General features: G+C 39.9%; 2 protein-coding genes across 4 annotated transcripts; one reads left to right on the forward strand and one right to left on the reverse strand.

Annotated features, from left to right (window-relative positions):
- The first annotated feature begins 285 nt into the window (after positions 1–285).
- Positions 286–10,490, forward strand: LOC119653846. Of its 2 annotated transcripts, none has more exons than XM_038058892.1 (9): positions 286–494; positions 1,040–2,187; positions 2,240–2,361; positions 2,421–2,611; positions 2,670–2,790; positions 2,854–3,090; positions 7,774–9,901; positions 9,981–10,096; positions 10,151–10,490. In XM_038058892.1, the coding sequence occupies exons 1-9, from the start codon at positions 466–468 to the stop codon at positions 10,310–10,312; spliced, it is 4,254 nt and encodes a 1,417-aa protein (XP_037914820.1). In that variant the 5' UTR covers positions 286–465; the 3' UTR covers positions 10,313–10,490. The 2 variants fall into 2 exon arrangements, with proteins under 2 accessions (XP_037914820.1, XP_037914821.1); XM_038058893.1 differs by lacking the exon at positions 286–494 and adding an exon at positions 851–894.
- On the reverse strand, positions 10,485–22,407 carry LOC119653847 (asparagine synthetase domain-containing protein CG17486). Of its 2 annotated transcripts, none has more exons than XM_038058894.1 (8): positions 22,207–22,407; positions 15,376–15,458; positions 15,088–15,321; positions 14,857–15,022; positions 14,585–14,796; positions 14,103–14,536; positions 11,009–11,192; positions 10,485–10,954 (listed from the first exon to the last, which is right to left on the reverse strand). In XM_038058894.1, exons 2-8 carry the CDS (start codon positions 15,442–15,444, stop codon positions 10,499–10,501), a joined length of 1,755 nt encoding a protein of 584 aa, XP_037914822.1. In that variant the 5' UTR covers positions 15,445–15,458; positions 22,207–22,407; the 3' UTR covers positions 10,485–10,498. The 2 variants fall into 2 exon arrangements, with proteins under 2 accessions (XP_037914822.1, XP_037914823.1); XM_038058895.1 differs by having other exon boundaries at positions 10,664–10,944.
- Between the last annotated feature and the right edge of the window lie 529 nt (positions 22,408–22,936).

The raw sequence follows: 22,936 nt of genomic DNA on the forward strand, positions 1-22,936 counted from the left end.
ACCTTCACTTTATCATATTAAACCGGTCAACGCTTTTTCACGCGTCAATAATTCTAACCGTACATAAATTCTTTGTATTAAATTTTCCTAATATTTCGGCATCCAGCCTAACAGTACCGGGTTGCGGGTGAGCATGCCTAATTAGTGGAAATGAAAAGAGCAGTCGAGTTTTCAAAGTAAATTAAATGAATCCAATTTATTTACGATTAAATCACGGTGAGAAATTCTGTTAACGTACTTAACTGGAGAGAAAAACTTTTTAGCAAAGTGAGATCATCCGAATGGCCATTTGTGTTCCGGTATCGTGCGTTTTTCACATAATTTCAACACGGACAGAGACAGGCGGTGATTAACTACCGTGAAACAAAAATCGGCATTAACCCCGACTTTCTTAGTTTCATTTTCATTTTCACATAAACTTTAGAGTGAAGAAATACTACAGAATCGTGAATCGCTCGGGAGTCTATGATGGATATTTTCCGCTGGCTAAAAAGGCAAGTAAGTCTGGGATGGGTCATCTGTCCTGCCTCTCATTTCATTTATCATCTCCAAGATCATGTCGAACAGTTACTATTCGCCGACTCGACCTTCATTTCCAATTATATTAGCCGGAAAATTGGTTCTTTTTAGACAAAGATTCCACTAAAATCTGTCTGCGATGATGCGATTCCACTTGCACTGCTGCATGTACCTGTTGTTCCTAGCATGTTATGAATTGGAACTTTTGTGCTACCTGGAGCGTATCTCCTCCTCATTGAATTCTCGTTGAATAACATTCTTGCATAGAATGGCTGCGAGATGTAGCTCTCCGACTGAAAGCAAATCAGTTCAGTCTCGGAAGTCTAGTTCGGCTGCTGCTAACCCGGTGAAACGCATCTAGTAATTAGCGAAAACGTGCGATTTACAGAAAGAATTGTGGCTTTAAAACAATGGACTTGTGTGTGGTTGTGTGTTGATTTAGGGTGCTAATCGGACAGATCGATGATCCATTTCCCGGTATATTTCTAAAGACATTTTAATTTGTTATGAATTGTTGCAGGGAATGGGATACAACACAGTCTTGTAGGCGAAGAGACAGTGAACCAATTGCGCCAGTGTCTGAATGTAATTTTAACTCGCCTCGATCTAGAGATGAGGCCTACGTTCGAGCTTTGAAGAAATTTAACGAATGGCGCCATAAAGAACGCTCAGCCAGTTTTCGACGGTCATCGAGGCGGTCAAGCAAAAAGTCCAGTAACAAACAGAATTCGGAGAAATCAAGATCTCTTGCTAATTCGGAAATGATGAAAGAAGCAAAAACACCGGAAGACGGTAATAACGATGGCAGTCATTTATACGAGGAACTCAAGACTCCGCGAAGAACGAAACCGAAACACTTGTTGGATAGTGCAAAAAAGTTCTTGCAAAAAAGTCAGTCATATCCCGCAAATATTGCTAATTGCAATAACAACAATAACGTGGAAGCGGAGAATAAAATTAATGTGTTGAAGTCTAGTGAGAAGTGTTCAGCTATTAGTGAGAACGATGAGAACGAAGTGGAGGAGTTCGAGAACAAGCACTGTACCCCAGAGGCACAAATCGAAGAAGAGAAATTGCGTAAGCAAACATCACCGCCTGAGAAATTTTTCCGGGATAATTCGAACCCCTTCGCGCAGGTCAGATCACCTATTCGGCTTTCAAAATACAACTTGGCAACTTTCTCAAACCCGAAACGACTTTTTACTGATGCTAATGCATCTATCGATGAGTTCGTTCGCGATTCTTTGCCTAGAAGCAAGGCAGTTCCTAAAGTTCTGAATAATTCCGTAGCTCCTGCAAATTCAAAACCCAAGAAATATGACTTCAATCCATCAGCGATCTATGAAAATGAAGGGAAATCGAAACGGATCTCACAAACGCCTATGTACCAGACTGTTGTTAATAAACATGGCGATCTAGTGGAGTATGCAATTCCGTTCAGCGATCAAAATGATGAAGAATTCTGTGAACTCGCTGATTTGCAGAATCAGAACTCGAAACTAGTGCAAACCTCGACTAATTTGAATGCAACGACTCTTCCCACGGTTTGGGATAATCGCTCACCAAATGAAAGGCGGGTAAGCAGAAGCCTTTGTAATCTGGATGACTACGCCGAAGTTGATAAGAGTCGCAGGAATACCATCATCACCGATTTGGATAAGTCTGACGGTATAATCCGATTGAAATTTAGTTCACATTAATCAAATTAAACTTTTTACAGATAACTCGAAAAATAAATTTGAAGCTGATGACATTTTCGCTGAACTAGAGACTTTAGGAAAGTGGAGTAAGCGGTTGGACGGTCAGTTGGATTTTCAACCCCATCTAATGAAAGAAATAAAGGTTCGATCAGATTTTAGTTGACTAAATGATCTCGTTGATTCATATTGTAATAATTTTAGGGTAACAACTTGATAATTTGTACAGCTAGTGATATAAGCCAAAGAATTTCTACACTGAAAAGCACTATGAAAGGTCCTATATCGTTATCATCTGGAAACTTTCGGAAAACCACTGTTTCCTTAAGAAAAATTGAGAAGAGATTCCGTATTCAGAGCGAGCAGGGATTGATGCACGAATTGAGCGTGTTAAAGTAAGTTTATATGATTGTTTGGAATAGTTATTTATGATCCTTTTTTTCTATCTTTCAGCAAAATCAAACACCCCAACGTGACATTACTAATGGCCGTATGTCTCGATATGAACAATAAAATTTTATCATTAGTTTTGGAACCATTTACTACAAATATAAATTCTATGATATACGATTCTGTAAGTAATGCATGGAGGGATTCCTGATTTGATAACTCTAAAGATTTGTTTCTTTTTTTCAAGGATTGTAAAATATCGATGGAAGACTGTGTAGAATATATTTTACAAGTGATCAAAGCTGTTATTTATTTACACGAAAATGCAATAATACACTCAAATATATGTAGCCATAATATTTTAGTGTGTGAGAATAAGAAGGTGATAAAATTATCGTCGTTTGAACTGGCAACTGAAGTCGATGTCACTAGGATACAGAATGAAATAATTTATGCATTCTATGGCAATTTAGAAAATTTTCAAGTAAGTGAATTGGATTATTCTCTTCATCTTTTTGAAGTGGAATTATTAATACGTTTAAGGTGATGGGTGTCTAATTTCGTTAAAATTATGTGCATATTATTTATTTCGTAATTTTTCGTTCGTTGATCACTCATCTCAGCCCACGCCCTTGTCCTGGTTTAATGCATTTAAACCTGACGATCATGTACACGATACCTCTAGTAGACCCCCTACAAAAGTGTTTTCTAGTTTCTTAACGAACAGTGGGTGCTTTCTTGGTGCATACTTGCATTTCGTGCATTAAACCCTCTATATGGCATCAACGTTTGGTGAAACACCTTCTTTAGATCTGAGGCGTCGATTTTCCTTGTTGATCGCAGTAACCAGGTGACAGGGTTTTCGGCTCCATTTGCGTGATTATTCGGTTATTTGCCATTGAAGGACACGTGAACAATTTCTCTAATCACAAAAAAGGAATTGAAGTGTCAAAAGTCTTCCTCTCCCTACATATTCGCGAGCCCAGCTAGCAAAAAGGCGAGTAAGCGCATGTCTAAGAGACACTTCAGTAGGTCTGCACTTTGATACTAGCGGACTTGCTCGGTTGTTTTCGCCATTTTCTTTGGGTTTTGGGATAGTTTTGCCCTCGTGGTTGCTTAAGGGTAACCTGAATGGTTATTCTGGCTATCTCGCAATCCCACAAGTCATGGCACAATGAAGTAAAATATGCAGTGACTAAGGCAATTTCTGCAGCAGTCTTGAAATATTATATTATTTTATTTCTTGACTTGATGCCAACATTTTTAGGAAATTATCCCATCAGGCAGAAAATTAAGCATACATCGAATTGTAATAAGTAAAATACGATAGCTACCACACTTATCGAGAAGTGAATTGTGATCATGATGATAATATGGATGGTATGGTCTACAAGATGTTAAACCAACGACACGGCATTGATAACCTTGCACTGAGATAATAGGCCTAGATATCTACTAACTTCGAAATAATGTTTCTCGTCAATATAAATTTATCAACTAAAACAACTTTGGCGGTGAAGGAGGAACTGATTTGGTGATGAGTATCGAGAACCGCTCAACTACAAATCGGGAAACCGGAAGCTGGACGCTTCAAGTATGAAAAGTTTTGTGTATATCTTATATAAAGACATTTGAGTGTGCTTTTGCCCCATTAGTATGTAGCACGTAATATATGCATACATTATGTGGGAGTATCCACTTTCGCGTGATATTGACATTCATAGTCTTGAATTTGCAAAGAAGCGACAACTTTGACCTATTATAGCTTTGTTAGCAATAGTGCGATTTCCACCAAACTTGGTAGGAGCATGATCCTATCCTATGTTATAGTCTACTGCAAAATTTCGTGGTACTAGGATGAACGGGGGGGGTTTTGCAGTCAATTACTAAAAATAATAGTAATAAACTATTATTAACTTTATTTGAAAGGATATCGGTATGTAAGGCATTTCGGAGCCTAGCCTACATACAGTGGCAGCTTCTTGATTTTTTTTTTCAAATTTTTCGGTTGAGTAGTTAAAGAAATGATCATTTTCGCCCCCGCACTCCTCACTTTTCCAATAAATGTCAAAACTAAGACTTCGGCTTCGGAAAGTACTAACCGAGACCTTTCATTTGATACCCCACATGACTATATTTGGTGAAAACCAAAAAAAAATTTGGGAAAATCCATATGTGTGATGATCTAAAAAGATCAAAAAAGCTAAAGTGATGAACTTATCAATGAAAATAATAAAAAAAGAGTCGCTTAACGAAGGCACCCATTTAAAAACGATTGCGAAGCTTCCACGACAATCAGTCAGCTTGGCATAGTATGTGGATATTGTTTTTGTCATCTTCTTTTTGTTCAGTCTTTGTCCCGTTCACAAGCGTGGTCGGCTCGTCGTGATCGTATTCACCATTTGATTCTATCAAAAGCCTGATCTGGATACAATCGCGAGGCGTTCAAATTCCTATCCAGCGTATCAAGCCACCGCTGTTTTAGTCAGCTTTTTGGATGCTTACTATCGGCTTTGCTGTTCAGACTAATCTTGGCAAGTGAATTTTCGTTAGCGCGAAGTACATGGCTATACCATCGGAGACGCCTCTCTCGCAATTTTTCCACGATCGAGGTAGCCTCATATCGATCGCGAATAGCGGAAGTGATCAAAACGTATCACAGGGCACTAGTCCAACGCAACATCTTCGTCTCTATTACTGCAACACGCAGTTCATTGTCTTTTATAGTCGGCCAACACTCAAAACCATAGAGAACGACAGGACAGACGGCTTTGCGGTAAATTTTAGATTTGAGACGTTCGTTGGTGCGTCGATCACAAAGAACACCTGTTGTGGAACGCTACTTCATCCAGGTGGCGCTAATGCGTGAAGCAATCTCATAACACAGTTCTATATTGGCTGATAGCATTGATCCGAGATATTTAAATCGCTCAGTCCTGAGCAGGTGACTGCCGCTGACAGTAATTGTGCCTCTTTCACGGGGATCGGCCGTCAGAAATTCAGTTTTATTCAGATTCAGACCGTGTTGCATGAGGCGATCATTCCATTTTTGGACAAGTTATTCGAAATCATTTTTGCTTTTAGACTCTAGGAAAACATCATCTGCCTAAAGCAGTGTATAAGGCGCGGGACGTTGGATGTCCCGTGTGAAAGTGTCAATAATAAGAACAAGGAGGAGTGGTGAGAGGGTGCTGCCTTGATGAACACCAACAGAAACACGAAGTGGTTTTGATACACCCGCCACACTTCGAACTTTAGTTTTCGGACCGTGGTAGGGCAGTTGGACCCAGCGCAGGAGTTTTTCTGGCATTAAGTGTTGTTGTAAAGCGTACCAGATGAGTTCGTGTCGCACACGATCAAACTCTTTCTCTAGATCCAGAAATGCAATGTAAAGAGAGCGATGCTTCTCCATAAATAACCATGCACCGGGTATTGCGTCAGTAGTTCCACAGTTCTTGACAAATTCGGCTTGATTCACAGTTATTTTAACGATTTCGGGAATACTGTTGGCAAGAATGCGTCCAGAAATCTTCATGGTATGGGAAAGTAACCGGATCGGACGGTAATTTGAACATTCTGCTGGATTACCTTGATTGAAGAGAGAGCTTAGATGCGATGTCGTCAGGTCCAGTTGCTTTCGCCGATTTCATTCGTTTCATTCATTATCGTCAACGGCGCAACAACCGGCATCCGGTCTAGGCCTGCCTTAATAAGGAACTCCAGACATCCCGGTTTTGCGCCGAGGTCCACCAATTCGATATCCCTAGAAGCTGCCTGGCGTCCTGACCTACGTGATCGCTCCATCTCAGACCGGGTCTGCCTCGTCATCTTTTTCTACCATAGATATTGTCCTTATAGACTTTCTGGGCTGGATCATCCTCATCCATACGGATTAAGTGACCCACCCACCGTAACCTATTGAGCCGGATTCTATCCACAACTTGACGGTCATGGTATCGCTCATATCCATCCATCGTCCATTCTCATGTAGGGGGCCAAAAATTGTTCGGAGGATTCTTCTCCCGAATGCGGCCAAGAGTTCGCAATTTTTCTTGCTAAGAATCCAAGTCTCCGAGGAATACATGAGGACTGGCAAGGTCATTGTGTTGTACAGTAAGAGCTTTGGCCCTATGGTGAAACGTTTCGAGCGAAACAGTTTTTTATAAGCTGAACTAGGCTTTCTTGGCAACCAACAACCGTGCGCGGATTTCATCGTCGTAGCTGTTATCGGTTGTGATTTTCGACCCTAAATAGGAGAAATTGTCAACGGTCTCAAAGTTGTATTCTCCTATCCTTATTCTTCCCGTTTGGCCAGTGCGGTTCGATGTTGTTGATTGGTTGGTTTTCGGTGCTTACATTGCCACCATATACTTTGTCTTGCCTTCATTTATGTGCAGCCCAAGATCTCGCGCATATCGCCGCCTGCTCGATCTGGATACAGGCAGTTTGTACGTCTCGGATGGTTCTTCCCATGATGTCGATATCGTCAGAATAGGCCAGTAGTTGGGTGGACTTAAAGAGGATCGTACTCCTTGCATTTACCTCAGCATCACGGATCACTTTCCCGAGGGCCAGGTTACGGACGCATGATAGAGCATCCCCTTGTCGTAGACCGTTGCTGATGTCGAATGGTCTTGAGAGTGATCATGCTGCTTTTATCAGGTCTCGCACATTGGTCAGAGTCAGCCTAGTCAGTCTTATAAGTTTCGTCGGGATACCGAATTCTCTCATGACCGTGTACAGTTTTACCCTGGTTATGCTATCATAGGCGGATTTAAAGTTGATGAATAGATGGTGCAACTGTTGTCCATATTCCAACAGTTTTTCCATCGCTTGCCGCAGAGAGAAAATCTGATCTGTTGCTGATTTGTCTGGAGTGAAGCCTCTTTGGTATGGGCCAATGATGTTGTATCTGTTGTATGGGGCTATCCAGCCTAGCAAGATAGCGGAGAATATCTTATATAGATGGTACTCAACAACGTGATACCTCTATAATTGCTGCACTGTGTGATATCTTCCTTTTTATGTATGAGACAGATAATGCCCCGTTGCCAATAATTTTGATGGTTATGAATCCAAATTGGAAATATTTTATTCACCAAAACATTTTGGCATTTTGTGTAAGTTAAGGTTTAAATGTAAATGATTTCATTTATTTTCATTACAGAAATCAATCTTAAAATGGAGCATCAGTGACGAGGGCCTAAGTTCGTTGATATCAAAAAATAAAATTCCCAGTGGATTTCTACCATTCCTTATTGAGTATCGGAAACTTTACTCTGAACATTACTATCAACCACCGGAGCTTCTTTCCACTGAAAAACATTTCGTATTCCCTTCGAAATCATCTGATGTTTACAGTATATCGCTCTTGCTTTGGGAAATGTTAAATTCGTGTGTTCCTTTTGCAGTATTCTCGTATGAAGAAACAGAAAGCCTGTTTCGACTGAACTGCAGCAATCAACTTCCTCTATTCGACAGTGACCGATGTGAATTATTTGAAAATTTACTGCAAAGCGGCCTAAATAGTGTACCGCAAAATCGAATCGATAATGTACAGTCCGTGAAGTTTTTAGTTGACGAAGCTCGAGCCAATTTCAGGCGAAACCAATTTGTTACAAAATCTCCAGCAATTGGAAATGACTTATCTACAGTATCAAATATTGAAAAAAAATTCCTTGGGGAGGAGAAGCAAGAAAGTTCGGAAGTATTTAAGAGTGCCTGCGTCCGAAGTAGCACTTTCAAACAGCATAACAATTCTGCTAGTGATCAGTATGTAATAAAGGATGAACCGATTGTTCGGAAATGTTTGGGGAACCAAGAAAGTAAAAAAATATACAATAGTCGATCCCTTGATGACATTCTTCAGGGAGATTCGACTATGGAGAAGAGAAAGCAATATAGATTTCATATTGACGAATTTTCATTACCATCTACACCAATCGCTCGGAAGAATAAACTTCGTCGAAATGCTTGGTTATCCAATAAAACCCTTTATGACAAGTCATTCAATGAGAGCGAAGAAGATGCTCTAAAAAACTTGAACAACAAAAACGATAGCTCACAGATTGCAGCTAAAAACAAGCTCATTAACGTTAGCATTAAGATTATCCAAAACAAAATTGGCAAGAATAAAGAGGCTACATCCTCGGATAAAGCTATCGAAAATACACCAAAAGTTTCCTCCCAGATTGAGTATTGGAATTCCATCACTTCACCAGGTGATATAAGTCTGAAAAAGCAGAATAACACCGAATCAAATTTATCCCAATTAAGCAACGATCTTTGCAAGACCCCTGAAGGACGTTTTGAAGATGACCATCCAAAAGGGCAAAGTACACCTCGAGCCGTCATTTCAAAGTCTTCAGAAGGCTCAACGCGGAAAGTTATGAAAGATCGAGCAAAATATTATCCAAACATGCCAGAGTTATTAAGCGAAACTTTCTTGCGAAGATCTTTTAGAGATGATAGTGACTTTGAGAGTACATTATGGAAGCGAGAAAAAGAACGATGTGAGAAACTCAGCCCGCGGTGCAAGGAACAAGAGGTTGATGGCGTAGTGAAGCCGCTTCGAACTTCTGTAAAAGATACAGTTCATAAATTCGAATCTTTCACAAACAAACGTAAGGTCTTTCGAAATATTCCGCTGAGAAGTCACAGCGAGAAGCAATTAAATGTGAGTCGGAGTAAATTGGATAATATTGTCAGTACTCGTTCGAATAGAACGTTTGAGCAGGAATCTAGAAATGCAAAATCTTCAGTGGCAGTGAATACTAACATTAATGTTCCGAATGTAGACAGTACAACATTTGAAGACAGGCTGCCCACAGCGAAGCTTGATATTCAGTTAAAGAATACTAATATGGAAACCCTTTCATCTAAGTTGCAATCACCGAACGTTGCTTCATCCACGACTACTATCGCGGAGGAGAAAATTAGTCAACTGACAATCCCGCCATTGCAAAGAAAGACAACTAGCCTCTCTCCAGCACGCAAGTCGAAACCAACTCTATTTAGTATCAACGTACGTAAAATAAATAGACGCGCTTCAGACATTGGCTGTGTTCGAAAACTAGCTAAACGCGAGAACTCGATTAGACATTCTATTTGTGGAACTGATTTAGTTCGAAATGTAGCTAAAATGAGTCTCAAACCGAAACAATCAAGTTCTGATAATGTGCTCACGCAAAAGTCCTCAAAATCGGTAGCAAGTCTAGCTGAAAGCGATATACAACATTGTAAACTCAGTTGTTGGAAATGTGGATCGAAAGTGTTTAAACTAGATGAGATTGCATGTAAGTAGGACATATATAGCATTTCATCAAATTATTATAATTGTCACAATTCGCAATATTTCCTTTCTTCCTTCTGAAGTTAATGAAAAAGCAATTCGGACGAAAAAATTTCTGAGACGATTTTCGACTTCACCAAGTACCCAAATGCAATCGTCTGATGTTTCGCAAAGGATCCTTCCTACATCATCTGTTGAGGTAAGTTCCTGTATTTATTGATTTACTTGGAATGAATCCATACATCATTTTTAGGAAATGAGATCAATTGAGGATATTTACATTGATGATGACTTTGAATGCGGCCAAGGGTCACTAGGTGCTAATATGCGATTGCTAAGCCCAGAGCAAGACGACTTGTCAGATATATTGAGCATTGACTTCCTATCGACTGATCTCTTCGATTCCATGGAATAAATCCGAAATGTTACAGATGAGAAATGCAATCCAACCGTCACTAAAAGACTACCAATCCCTAATTTAAAAGTAGATAAGCAGTGACCCCAGAATATATGGGTTAGAGAAAACTATTATTTTGTTAGGATCTTTTTCTCCCTGAGAATTATGAAGAAATAAAAACGTGTGACTCATAAAACATTAGTTTTATTCAATATCTCTTTCAGTTGGATGAGAAAGATACACAGATATTTCCTTTGCATTTTGCTTCTTATCAGCTATGCGCGAACCAAACTGTATCGCTCGCTTCTTAAATTGTGAAGCGCCTCTCAATCCTAAACTATAGCCAACAAGACGTAATAGTAGTTTGTCTCCAATTCCTTGATCTAATTCAAAGCAGCAAATTTCCAACGGATGCAACTGACGTACGAATTGCACTAGATTCTCTTCGATAAAAGGTGCCCGTGAGGTTCGGCCATTATCAGCGATTATCCTATCGTCACGACCTAAATTTCTCGTTGGTATCCTCTTCCAATCCAAATCAAGTTCATCATCGAGAGCTTTGATCTTTTCAGGTAAGTTACCTTTGCAACGGTTGAAGGCATTCCGATGACGGATGTAACCACCGAATAGTTCATCGGCTCCACTGCCAACTAAAATGACCTTATTTATGTATTTAATAACGTGTGAAACCCATCAAATTTAATTGGTACTTACTCTACATGGAGTACTGTATGGGTCACCCTGTATCTTTCCGATTCCGCGAGAAGCGAACCAGAAGGCGCAACCTAAGGACTCATCTAAAACTGTTTCCAATGGATATATTAGATGGCAGATATGATCTCTCATTGCTGATTCTATTTGATTTCGGTCTACGTCTACTTCTACTAAATTCCATTGCCTGTAAATATCGAAATTTGAGTTAATAAGATGTCTGCTCATCGTTGCTATTACTTGGTAATCCGACATCATCATCAACGGCACAACAACCGGTATCTAGTATAGGCCTGCCTTAATAAGGAACTCCAGACATCCCGGTTTTACGCCGAGGTCCACCAATTCGATATCCCTAAAAGCTGTCTGGCGTGCTGACCTATGCCATCGCTCCATCTCAGGCAGAGTCTGCCTCGTCTTCTTTTTCTACCATAGATATTGCCCTTATAGACTTTCCGGGCTGGATCATCCTCATCTATACGGATTAAGTAACCCGCCAACCGTAACCTATTGAGCCGCATTTTATCCACAACCTGACGGTCATGGTATGGCTCATAGATTTTGTCGTTATGTAAGTTACGAAATCGTCCATCCTCATGTAGGGGACCAAAAATTCTTCGGAGGATTCTTCTCTCGAACGCGGCCAAGAGTTCGCAATTTTTCTTGGTAAGAACCCAAGTCTCCGAAGAATACATAAGGACTGGCAAGATCATTGTTTTGTACAGTAAGAGCTTTGACCCTATGGTGAGACGTTTTGAGCGGAACAGTTTTTGTAAGCTGAAATAGGCTCTGTTCACTGAAAAACCGTGCGCGGATTTCATCGTCGTACCTGTTATCGGTTGTGATTTTCGACCATAGATAGAAGAAATTATCAACGGTCCCAAAGTTGTAATCCCCTATCCTTATTCTTCCTATTTGACCAGTGCGATTTGATGATGTTGGTTGGTTGGCTTTCGGTTCTGACGTTGCCACCATATACTTTGCCTTGCCTTCATTGATGTGCAGCCCAAGATCTCGCGCCGCCTGTTCGATCTGGATGAAAGCCGTTTGTACGTCTCGGGTGGTTCTTCCCATGATGTCGATAACGTCAGCATAGGTAGGTAGTTGGGTGGACTTAAAGAGGATCATGCCCCTTCCATTTACCTTAGCATCGCGGATCACTTTCTCCAGGGCGAGGTTAAAGAGGACGCACGATAGGGCGTCCCCTTGTCGTAGACTGTTGTTGATGTCGAATGGTCTTGAAAGTGATCATGCTGCTTTTATCTGGCCTCACACATTGGCCAGGGTCAGCCTAGTCAGACTTATTAATTTTGCCGGAATACCAAATTGTCTCATGACCGTGTATACTTTTACCCTGGCTATGCTGTCATAGGCAGCTTTAAAGTCGATGAAAAGATGGTAAACTGACGTCCATATTCCAACAGTTTTTCCATCACTCACCGCAGAGAGAAAATCTGATCTGTTGCTGATTTGCCTGGAGTGAAGCCTCTTTGGTATGGGACAATGATGTTCTGGGCGTATGTGGCTATCCGGCCAAGCAAGATAGCGAGGAATATCTTATACATAGTACTCAGTAATGTGATGCCTTTATAATTGCTGCATTGTGTGATATCTCCCTTTTTATGTATGACAGATAATGCCTCTTTGCCAGTCGTCGGGCATTGATTCGCTGACCCACACTTTCAGCACAAGTTGATGAACCACTTGGTGGTTCTCTCTATAAGAGATCTCATATTGATCGTACCGGGTTTTGTTTTCTTTTTCTTGTTTTGTCTCCTGCAATTTACGCAATTTCAACTTTTTAAGATTTCGTGGTGTTTTCGGATTTAATTAATCGATACGTTTGTACGGCGAGTAATGTTGCCGCCTCCATAGTTAATTTCTCTACACAGAATGTGTTTTCCCGTTGCAGGTATATAGTTAATTATCAGGTGTTTTATACTTCTCGTCTACCCTCGTCGCCAATTTGTTGTGTGCGAAGTAGTCGAATGACCCGGCAGTTGTATATTGAATGTGTATGCCCATGGCACATGCACGCATCCGGAGATGTGCGTGTATGGGCATGCTTATGCGCAGGCCGGGTAGGTGGGAAGTAAACGCCCACCCGTGGATAAAAATTGGCTATGGGAAGGATACCCAGAAATCAAGCCAAACATGGAGAAGAAGAAGAACAAGGAGAATAAAGTTACGGTGCAGGGCTTCGGAAACCCAGTACCGGCGGTTTTTGGGAGTGGGAAAGCGGGCTACCGGCCGTCGATATCCAACGACCGCAGTGCCTCAGTAGTGGGAACATTGGCTACTGTGGCATCTAATGTTATAAGCATACGGGAGCTCCATTGACGGACCCGTTCAGAAGGAGCTCGATTCTTTGCAAGTTCCCTAGTGGGAAGCGCATAGCGAGAGTCTTCGAGACCCAGGACGAACGAGTAGGGAAGCCGTCGATTGAAAAATGTACCAGGCAAGTCACGTAACGTCTGTTCAAAATACCAAAGGGGATATACCGGGGAGAAGGCTGCGAGAAAAGCTGAACGACTGTATGTGATGTTTCACTGCCCAAGATTTACAATGGAGAGGAGGAGCTTAAACCAGGTGCTAGACAGGAGCATGACCCCGGAGAGCTTGGTTGCGGAGATGCCGAAGTCCGAGGAGAAGTGGCTTACGGTTTCCTACGCAATAATGCAAATGCAGGAGGGGTTGCTAAAGGAACAAAGAAGGAGGAAAGCCGCAGATAGGAGAAGGACGAGTGCCTAAGGGCAAACCTACCCCGCGGAGTAATACGTGCGAATCCCACACGCGCCCGTTGTAGCTCCGGCGTTTGGCGGAGTTGGACGGACGTGTCTTTCTAAGATTTTCCACCTCCGGGTAGGAAAAAAGGGACTTATGTATACATACGAATAAACCTTACAGGGTCTAGTGTGTTAGAAGGGTTACAAACATTATAATATGGACTGGGTCCATAACAATGGGTAGTTTAGGCTATCGTGCTTTCATTTATTTTGTACTTTCGTTCATGTATTTTTTTATCTGAATCTATTTCTATAATTCAGCAAATATCTTAAAATCTTATAAGCAAAACAACCAATAAATCTTTTCTTACCTATGCGGAAACAGACTTTGCAGTTCATTGAATGAATCAAGAGCCGATAATCTATCCGGAACGTTATAACCCTCACAACTGGAGCCACTCTTATTCACAGGTTCGAAAGCGACATTGATAAGATCTATAGGTTCTGTTTCCGGAACATATTCATGAGCAATTGCTGCAAGAATAGTACAATCTATTCCACCTGAGAATAGTATTCCTAATTTTGCATGTAAGCATTCACCGTCAGCCTCCGTTACGTTGATGCGTTCTTCTATACAGTTTACACAATATCTAGGTGAATTTCTTACCCGGTCTTTAACCGATTTGTGAATAAGGCTTTTCAGCTGATGCACCGTTTGTGCGATTTCATCAGACGACAGAAGACTTTCAAACACGTTTTCATTTCTGCTATGCTGCGCAAGTGTTTCTGAAAAGTCATAAACGAGCTTTCTTAATGTGTAAGTAGATTACTTGAAAGTTTGGAAGCAACAAACCTTTCTCCTTTTCAAAATTGACCATGGAACATCTATTGCTTCACCGATAGTGATATCAGCGCATATAAAACTTGAAACGAGTGTTAGAGAACTTTTCTGATCATCATCAAGTTCAGTCCATGGATATAATATATGATTCGATTTAAGAGATACGTTAAATTTGAAGACACCCACCGGAGGAATTTCAATGGTCTTTGTATCCTTCGACATATCTGAATATATAAATGTTTCGTAGTGTTTTTGTAATAAATAGCAGAGAACTCGAAACTTACAAGAGCTGCTCAGTATTCTTATGCTATGTTGGTCTCGTTCTAAGAGAAGTGAATTCCTCCCCAAAGGATCTCTCACAAAGTAAACACATTGCGCTTTTTTGTCGTAAGCTATCAAACTGTATGGACCTTCAAGCAATCTCAGTAAATTAAGTATATCCTTTTCATCCTGCAAACCAACATAAAAACAAATAATCTGAAACATTTGGCAGATATTCCTCTAAAATTAGTTACATTGCATTCGTCCAATTTCGAAATCAACCAAGTAGTATCCGAAACTGTGTTGTCTTTTGTTGCATTGAATATATCGCCGTTGAAAAGTAAAATGAATTTATCTGATTCAAGAGGTTGCTTGGCTGGTCGGTCTCCTTGTTGCCATAAAACAAATCCATAGAATGTAACTCCATTTGACAGTGATATTTGATGCTGAACGTTTGGACCACGATTTCTCAATATTTCCGCTAATGACTGAAAAGTTTCAAATTGCATATCTGACTAGGCAATAAAAATCGGTGTACCTACCTCTGCTAATTTGGGGTTATACGGTGCATTTTGAGTTTGAATAGGAAGTGTACAGCATATGCCACACATTTTTTTATGGAGAACTAGAAATTAATATAATTAATGGAGCGTCTCTCAAAATTAATATAAAAAGGCAACGGAAAACCGCAGTTGGAAACTGCTCAGATTGCTCAGAGTTTTATCTACTAGTAGTTTTTATAACTTTTCTCAACCAAATTCGCAATTTTCAAAATGTCCAAGTAATTCCACAATTTTCTCAAACAGTCGTCTTTGAAATGACTGTACCGAGATATTTGAAAATGATACTGTCCTGAAAAGGCAGATTGAAAGCCATCAGGAACGCGCGTAAAGTATATGAGTTTGCACCTTCTGGGATTTGCTACGCAGGACTAACCACGACAGATGTTTAGAAAAAGACCTATAAAGGGTTACTAGTTGCCTACGTTTACCAAACTATGCCTCTACAGGATCATCTAATCTCGTTGGAAAGGCTTCACCAGTGTTTTTCTGTATTTTACGCCTTTTTGTTGTGTAAAGTCAAGTATTTTTTTAGTGAACAGTTGAAGCAGCTCATAAAACGAGCAAAGGGTCGAAATCAATCATCAATCAGTAGAGACAGATACAAAAGATGTGAGTGCATCAGTCAAAAGACGATTACTGAAAATTTGGTATGATTTTGACATTAACGCTGAACTCGGTTAAAGATTTGATAATTTTAAACCTGTTATGAACGTAATTGGTCAGGAAATGCGGTGATAATATAAAAATTACTGAGTTGGTCGTACATGGTTTGGGCTTTAAAATCGTAATTTCATGTAAAGGTATGAGAAAAATTGTATACATTAGATTGTTCTATGCACCAAATTGCCTTTTAAGCCCATGATTTTTCTTGGCAGTGGATTCCCCTAGATTACTTCAAATTCACACCGCAATGATCCCACAAAAAGTGAAGAAATACTGTCAGCTTCGTCATATGATTTAGATTTAATACGTCAATAGACGAATTACGGTAGTTCAAATAGAAGAATTAGAGATTACTATTCCTCATTGCGGTCAAACGATAGTATAGGTCCCAGGGCGAAACGTGGATTGGTACCCTTTGGGAAACGCCTGCAGAACCAACAGCGCTAGTACCTAACCCTATCTCCACCTTGCTAAGAGTTCTTTCTTAATGAAAAACTGCAGACGGAGAAGGATGAAGGCGAGTCTCCCGCGCCTAAAAACGGGACAAATTGTACCAACTGGTCCTCCAGGTTGGGGGTTGGGTTGGGCAGACAACCCTAGACGAAAAACCGATTTATGAAGCCACAGAAGGAGCCTCAGACAGAATGGACTTTAAAACGACGAACCCGGCAACGACAACGGATTTGCGCAATTTCTCATGGAACGTGCGCTCCCAGTACAGACCAAATGCTGCTGAGCAGCTAGCCGACAACCTGTCCCAATATAAGACTGATGTATCAGCGTTGCAAGAGACGCGCTGGACAGGGAGCGGCTTCCTGGAGAAGAGCGATTACACCATATATTATAGCGGCCATCCAGTAAACCATGTGTTCGGAGTAGATTAGGAAGCCAGACGGATCAATTTTCAACCAAATGGTCCACCTGCTCATCGAACCCCGCCACTTCTCAGCATTGATGAATGTAGGAACATATAGGGGGGCTAATACAGACTCGGATCACTATCTCGTTGGAATGGTGCTCCGTCATTCACAACACAGCCTTCCGTAACACCTACAAGGGAGAAATGGATGCCGCCCTAACCGCAGCTAACAGATGTCTTGGAGATGAAGCATCATCAAATGACTTTCACAACCACCTGAAGAACGTTATCATTGATACGGCCACAAACATATTTGGCCCTAGCCGCCAGAAAAGTCGGAACGGCTGGTTCGACGATGAATTAATATTCATAGTTAATACTAGCAACGGAACGGAAGAATGCTGCATACCGAGTAATGTTGCATTCTCAAAGAACGCGGGCACGCGCGGAGACCTATAACGAACTTCGTCCAGCGGAGAAGTGATTTCACACACGGAAAAAGAAAGCCTGGGAGAACAAACAAGTCAGCAGGATGAAGCCTTATACACCTCGATTCTCATCCTGCTGAGACAAATAGGGAAATCTGCTTTCCGACAGAATGGGCATATTGGAGCCATGGGTAAAGTATTTCGATGAACTGTTCCAACAACCAGGCGAGTTGGAGGTCGGGCCAATTGAAGACGAAGTACATTTGCTGTCAGCGCCAAGCATGGAAGAAACAGTCTGTTCAATTCATCGGTTTAAAAATCAGCGATGAAAAAACTGTCTTAATATGGTCATCAGTTGCACCATCCCTTCATTGATTTCAAAGTCAGCTTTGATAGCATAGCCAAGGTAAAGCTGTACATGGCCATATCTTATATGAATTAGAGGTGTAATTTAAATTTTCGAAAAAAAGTTACAATAAAGTAACTACTTTCATTATTGCCATTTTTGTCAGTTTTTTGGGCGGAAAAAAATGTGCTCAAAATTATTTTTCTAATTTATGGTCCATTTATTGGGAGAAAAACGTGTTCAAAATAATTTTCTTAATTTATTTTTGATTTATTGTATTGGTAGTAAACAATTGTCCCAGAAGCTGATCCCCTTTACCGTAAAAGATATACAAAAAAGCTCTAGTCAGAGAGTAGTTGCTGAGAAACACAGCACCTCGCAGTGCGATTCTGTAACACGAAATCCGAGGATATCAACTGAGACTCAGGAACGTCTGCATGTCCGTATTATGTGAAAAGATCTGTTTAAAGTGATGCCCTTATGTCTCAGATTACGACAACTCATAGAAGTTAGGAGTTACGACAGGTTCGGCTAGACTTATTTATGTTACATTATGTTGTCGTATGTCTAGGCAAGCAAAACCGATTGCTTTCCAACAAACTCGAAATCCATTAACATCAGAAAAAACTGTTAGGCAACAGGGAACACATTGAATGGAGTGTGGAGATAGGGCATCTTATGGTTTGGCTTATCAAAATTCATGCTCTTTTCAACAGAAGAGATAACATAACATTTCAACAGAAGGGAGAACATAACGATGTTCGACTACCTTTTGGAAAATGTTAGGACGTCAAACACCAAGTGCTCGCGGTCAAACATGGACGTGCATCTATGATGGAGGATCTCGCTTTTTCGAGATGCAGTTGGGACAATGTTTAAGGTCGTGCGTATTGTAATGCTGCCGAATACAGTAATTTATTATCGGGATCTATGCTACCTCATTCTCGTGGCACATTTGGCAACGATTGGATTTTGATACATGAAAAGAATCCGAAACATGGCCAATAGTTAGTTGGCTGGCAATCATGTGAATGTCCTTCTATGGCCTGACTTGAATCTCGTCGAACATCTTTGGAAATTCATTGACGAAAGATCAGGGAATGTAATTACACAAAATCAACTGACCTATGCACTGCCAATGAGTAAGAGTGTGCGAATGGATCTGATTTCTTGGCTTGTTGGCTCCATGTTCTAGCCCTGTCGTGCAGTTATAATTGCGAATCGGGGAAAGCAACGGAAGGGGTCGGGAAGTATTTGGTTTTCCATCCTTGGATATATGACAACATAAAAAAAAATAAATTTCATCGTCCACGGTAAGATAATTCTAACCGATACGGACGTAGACGATCCTGGGTCTCAGTTGATTTCCTCGGATGACCGCTACTCTTGTTTTTTGCAACATTGCTGGTGTTACAGAATCGGACTGCGAGATGCGATGTTCCTTAGCGACTACTCACTGACTAGAGCCTCTTTGTACCACTTTAACGGTAAAGGGCTTCAGCTTCTCTGGTAATTGTTTTTTAATAACACAATAATAAATTAAGAAAATTGGAGCACATTTTTTCCGCCACTGTAAATGCACCGTTGGATCAGAACATGGTTTCAGAACTGCAAGAAAAATATGCGCAACAACAGTTATTTGGCAGATGGCATGGAGCAAATTACGGAAAATACAATTAGTCCCAGTTATCATTTCAGCGACGAATAGCTTTGGGGGGTGGTAGCGCACTTGCCTCTGAGGCGTTTGCGATAATCGAGGATGTAGAATACTCTTATCTTAAAATTCATCCCCGTTGTAATGCAGGTCTTCAGCAGTTTTTGTTTGGCCATCCTTCGGTTGTACCGAAAGAAGGATAAGAGGAATCATAACGTAAGTGAAAAACAGAGGTGACATGTTTTTAGATGAGTTGGCTTAACATATTATGGGTCTTTATGGAGTCAATGGCTCACAAATTCAATTAATTTGTGTGAATTGTCTGAATCTGTTGCTCTATGACCAGCAATTTTTCGAATGTTCCATTCCCAACTGGTGCTTCAAATTGGAGAAATACAGTATTTCTCGGTTAATTGCGTCCCTTTTAATTGATTTTCCCTTTTTATTGCATTAAAAGTAAGAGCAAATTTTTGTCCCTAAGAAAATGTCCACATATCTTCCCGCTAAAAATTGGTTGAAGAAATCGTAATAGACTTAAATGAATATTAGTTGTAATACAGAAAACCCAACAAATGTATATGGCATCACTGAAATGTTGTTTTCTTTCTGTCAAATGTGTCACTTAAGCTTCCAGCGTTTATAAAGATTCTGCAAGTTCATAAAGCAAGTTAAGTGTTTAAATTTCTTGTGAAATAACGGAAAAATCTAAAGTAGGTACGCATTTAAGAAATGTACACATGGTGATAATATCTAAAGTGCAAAACTTTGCATATTTTTCAGAAACGAATGAGTCCTAATAGACACTTAACCTTATCTTTAAAACAAAAGATGCAAATCATTAAGGAAATCAAGTGTAAGGAAAAAACCAAACAGGAAGTGTGTGTCAAATGCAAATGCTCAATGTCTACGATCAATAGAATTATCCAAAATGAAAAAAACATTTTAGAAAACTCCAAAATGCATAACCTGTCAAGCAAGCGAATTAGAAATGGTGCATGTTACGATGTTGACCGAGCTGTTTCAATTTGGTTTGATCAAATGAGAGCATCGGGTGCAATCATTTCAACAAATATGATTTTGGAAAAATCAAAACAGTTTGCTGTGACATTGAACAAGGATTTTAATCCCACTACCGGCTGGCTGTGGCGCTGGCAGAAACGTGAGGGAATATCCTTGAAAAAAATCCATGGAGAAGCTGCATCTGCCGATTCGGAAAGTGCAAATAATTTCATCAACACACTTTTCCCGAATTTGATTGAAGGTTACAAATCATCAGATATATTTAACGCCGACGAGAGTGGTCTGGTTTTTAAAGCTTTACCGGTATCAACCCTAAGCAGAAAAGAAAGTCATAATAATGGATTTAAATCGTCAAAAGATCGTTTAACTTTGCTTTTCATATGTAATGCCACCGGTGATTATAAAAAAGTGATTATCATAGGTAAACCGAAAAATCCACGCTGTTTTAAAAATAAAATTGTGCCTCTTAAATACTATCTCCACCAAAAAGCGTGGATGACGAGGGAAATCTGGGAAAGTATTCTAATCTCTCTAGACGAGGAGATGGCCAAACAAAACCGTAAGATTATTCTGTTCGTGGATAAGGCTGCATCTCACAAAACAACAAAAATTCTGAAAAACATTAATATTCAGTATCTACCGGCCAATACTACCTCCGTGATCCAACCATTGGATCAAGGGATAATACACTCTTTTAAAGCGTATTATAGGCAAATTATAATACGAAAACAGATTTCTGCTATTGAAAGTGGAAAGACTATTGGAGAATTTGCGAAATCTATAAATATTTTTAATGCATTGCATATAATTAAACATGCTTGGTGGTTAGTCAGACCATTGTCTATAACAAGGTGTTTCCAAAAGGTAAATAATTTCAGTAAGTTGTGCGTTTGAATTAGCTAAGTATTATACTTTCAGGCTAAATTCATTTCCGAATGTGACGCAGCACCATCTGCAGAAAATGAGCAGGAAGATATCACTGAAACCATCAGTGACTTATCAGGGGATGAATTCGACAACTACATCCGTTGTGACGACAATTTGATGTGCTGGGGACAACTTACAGATGAAGAGATAGTTAAAGAAATTTCATTGGAAAAGGAAGACAATGAAGACTACTCCGATAGTGATGCAGAGGATGAAATTCCTAGTCTTCCGAATGTGCTAAATTCCCTAACAACCGTCCGAAAGTTTTTATTGCCTCAAAATGAGTTCATACAGGAGCTGGAAAACATTGAGGAATATGTTTATAAAAACTATTTAAAAAAAATTACTCAGTCGAAAATTACTGATTATTTTAAAGAAACTCCTTCCTCAGAATGAAATTTTTGACGCATTCTCCTTTATTTTATTAAATCTTCATATCCATTTCTGTGATTTTTGAGTTCCTTTATTTAATATGAATTTTTATGTCTTTGAGTTTTTAAATTTTTTAGTTTAAAATTAATGATTTGTTATTGGATTTCTTTCCTTTTTGTTTATGTTAATTTTTTTCATAAAATAAAATAAAACACAGGTAGTAAAGAAGTGAGTTTACTTCAAATCCAGTGACCTTATTGAAAATGTTGTTTATTGCGTTAGACACGCAATTAACGAGGATTTCCATAATTGCGTCAGGTACGCAATTAACCAGGATTTCCGTAATTGCGTTAGGTACGCAATTAACCGGGATTTCCGTAATTGCGTTCCCCGCTTAAGAGGGTTGAAATTAGTGAAATTTTGCTGGCTCAATTAACCGGGAAATACTGTAACTTGAAATGGGCACCATTCGTGATGTAGTCAATATTTACAATATTCTATTATTTTATGTCGGCGAAAATAGTCTTCTGATTGTACTCACAAAGTTTTACTCGACTTGAACTGCAGAAAATATGATCATCTATTAGTCGCCTGCAAAAAAACTAATCTTGGTGTGAACTTAAACTTCAACGATGGGTCACACCAAAAAGTGGATGTTTAAAGGAGTATTCAGACAACTTTTAGTGGAGATAAACTTAGAAAAAGTTGGTGTCCACCTTTCTATCAAGGGGTTATGTTTACATTCTCTAAATTCCACGATTGTTGACATGCTTTGAGCAAATTGAGCAGCTGAGCGGTTTTCTATGGACGTTAAGTTGATATGATAGATGGCGGTGTTTAATCTTATAAGCAGTTTAAAATTGAAAATTTATTGAGAAACTTGTTTGGCAATTTATGCGTTGCAGCTACAACTAATGCTATATTTTCATTATCATTATCCACTACCGCGGCTTGTTGAACGTTGAGTACACACTTAGTATGTATATGATGTTCCATAATAGTGGGAGGTGGAGCGTCCCTGGGGGACATCTGCGAAGATAATATAATACTTCAGTTCATCATCGTACAAGAGCTCACTTTCCTCAGAAGTTGTCGGCAGAAGCAACAAGATAACCGGGAATATCAGTCGTTGTTGGTACCATCCAATTTGAATGCCATTGCCCTTCCTGTTCACACCTTAGTGAAGTATAGGGCGTTCGCATAGTCGGGACTGTACTTCAGTTTCACTATCATCACACATCACACTGTGCAAGTGGTAAGCACACAGCAGC

The sequence above is a fragment of the Hermetia illucens genome, chromosome 4, assembly GCF_905115235.1.
Source record: "Hermetia illucens chromosome 4, iHerIll2.2.curated.20191125, whole genome shotgun sequence".
Lineage (NCBI taxonomy): Eukaryota > Metazoa > Arthropoda > Insecta > Diptera > Stratiomyidae > Hermetia > Hermetia illucens.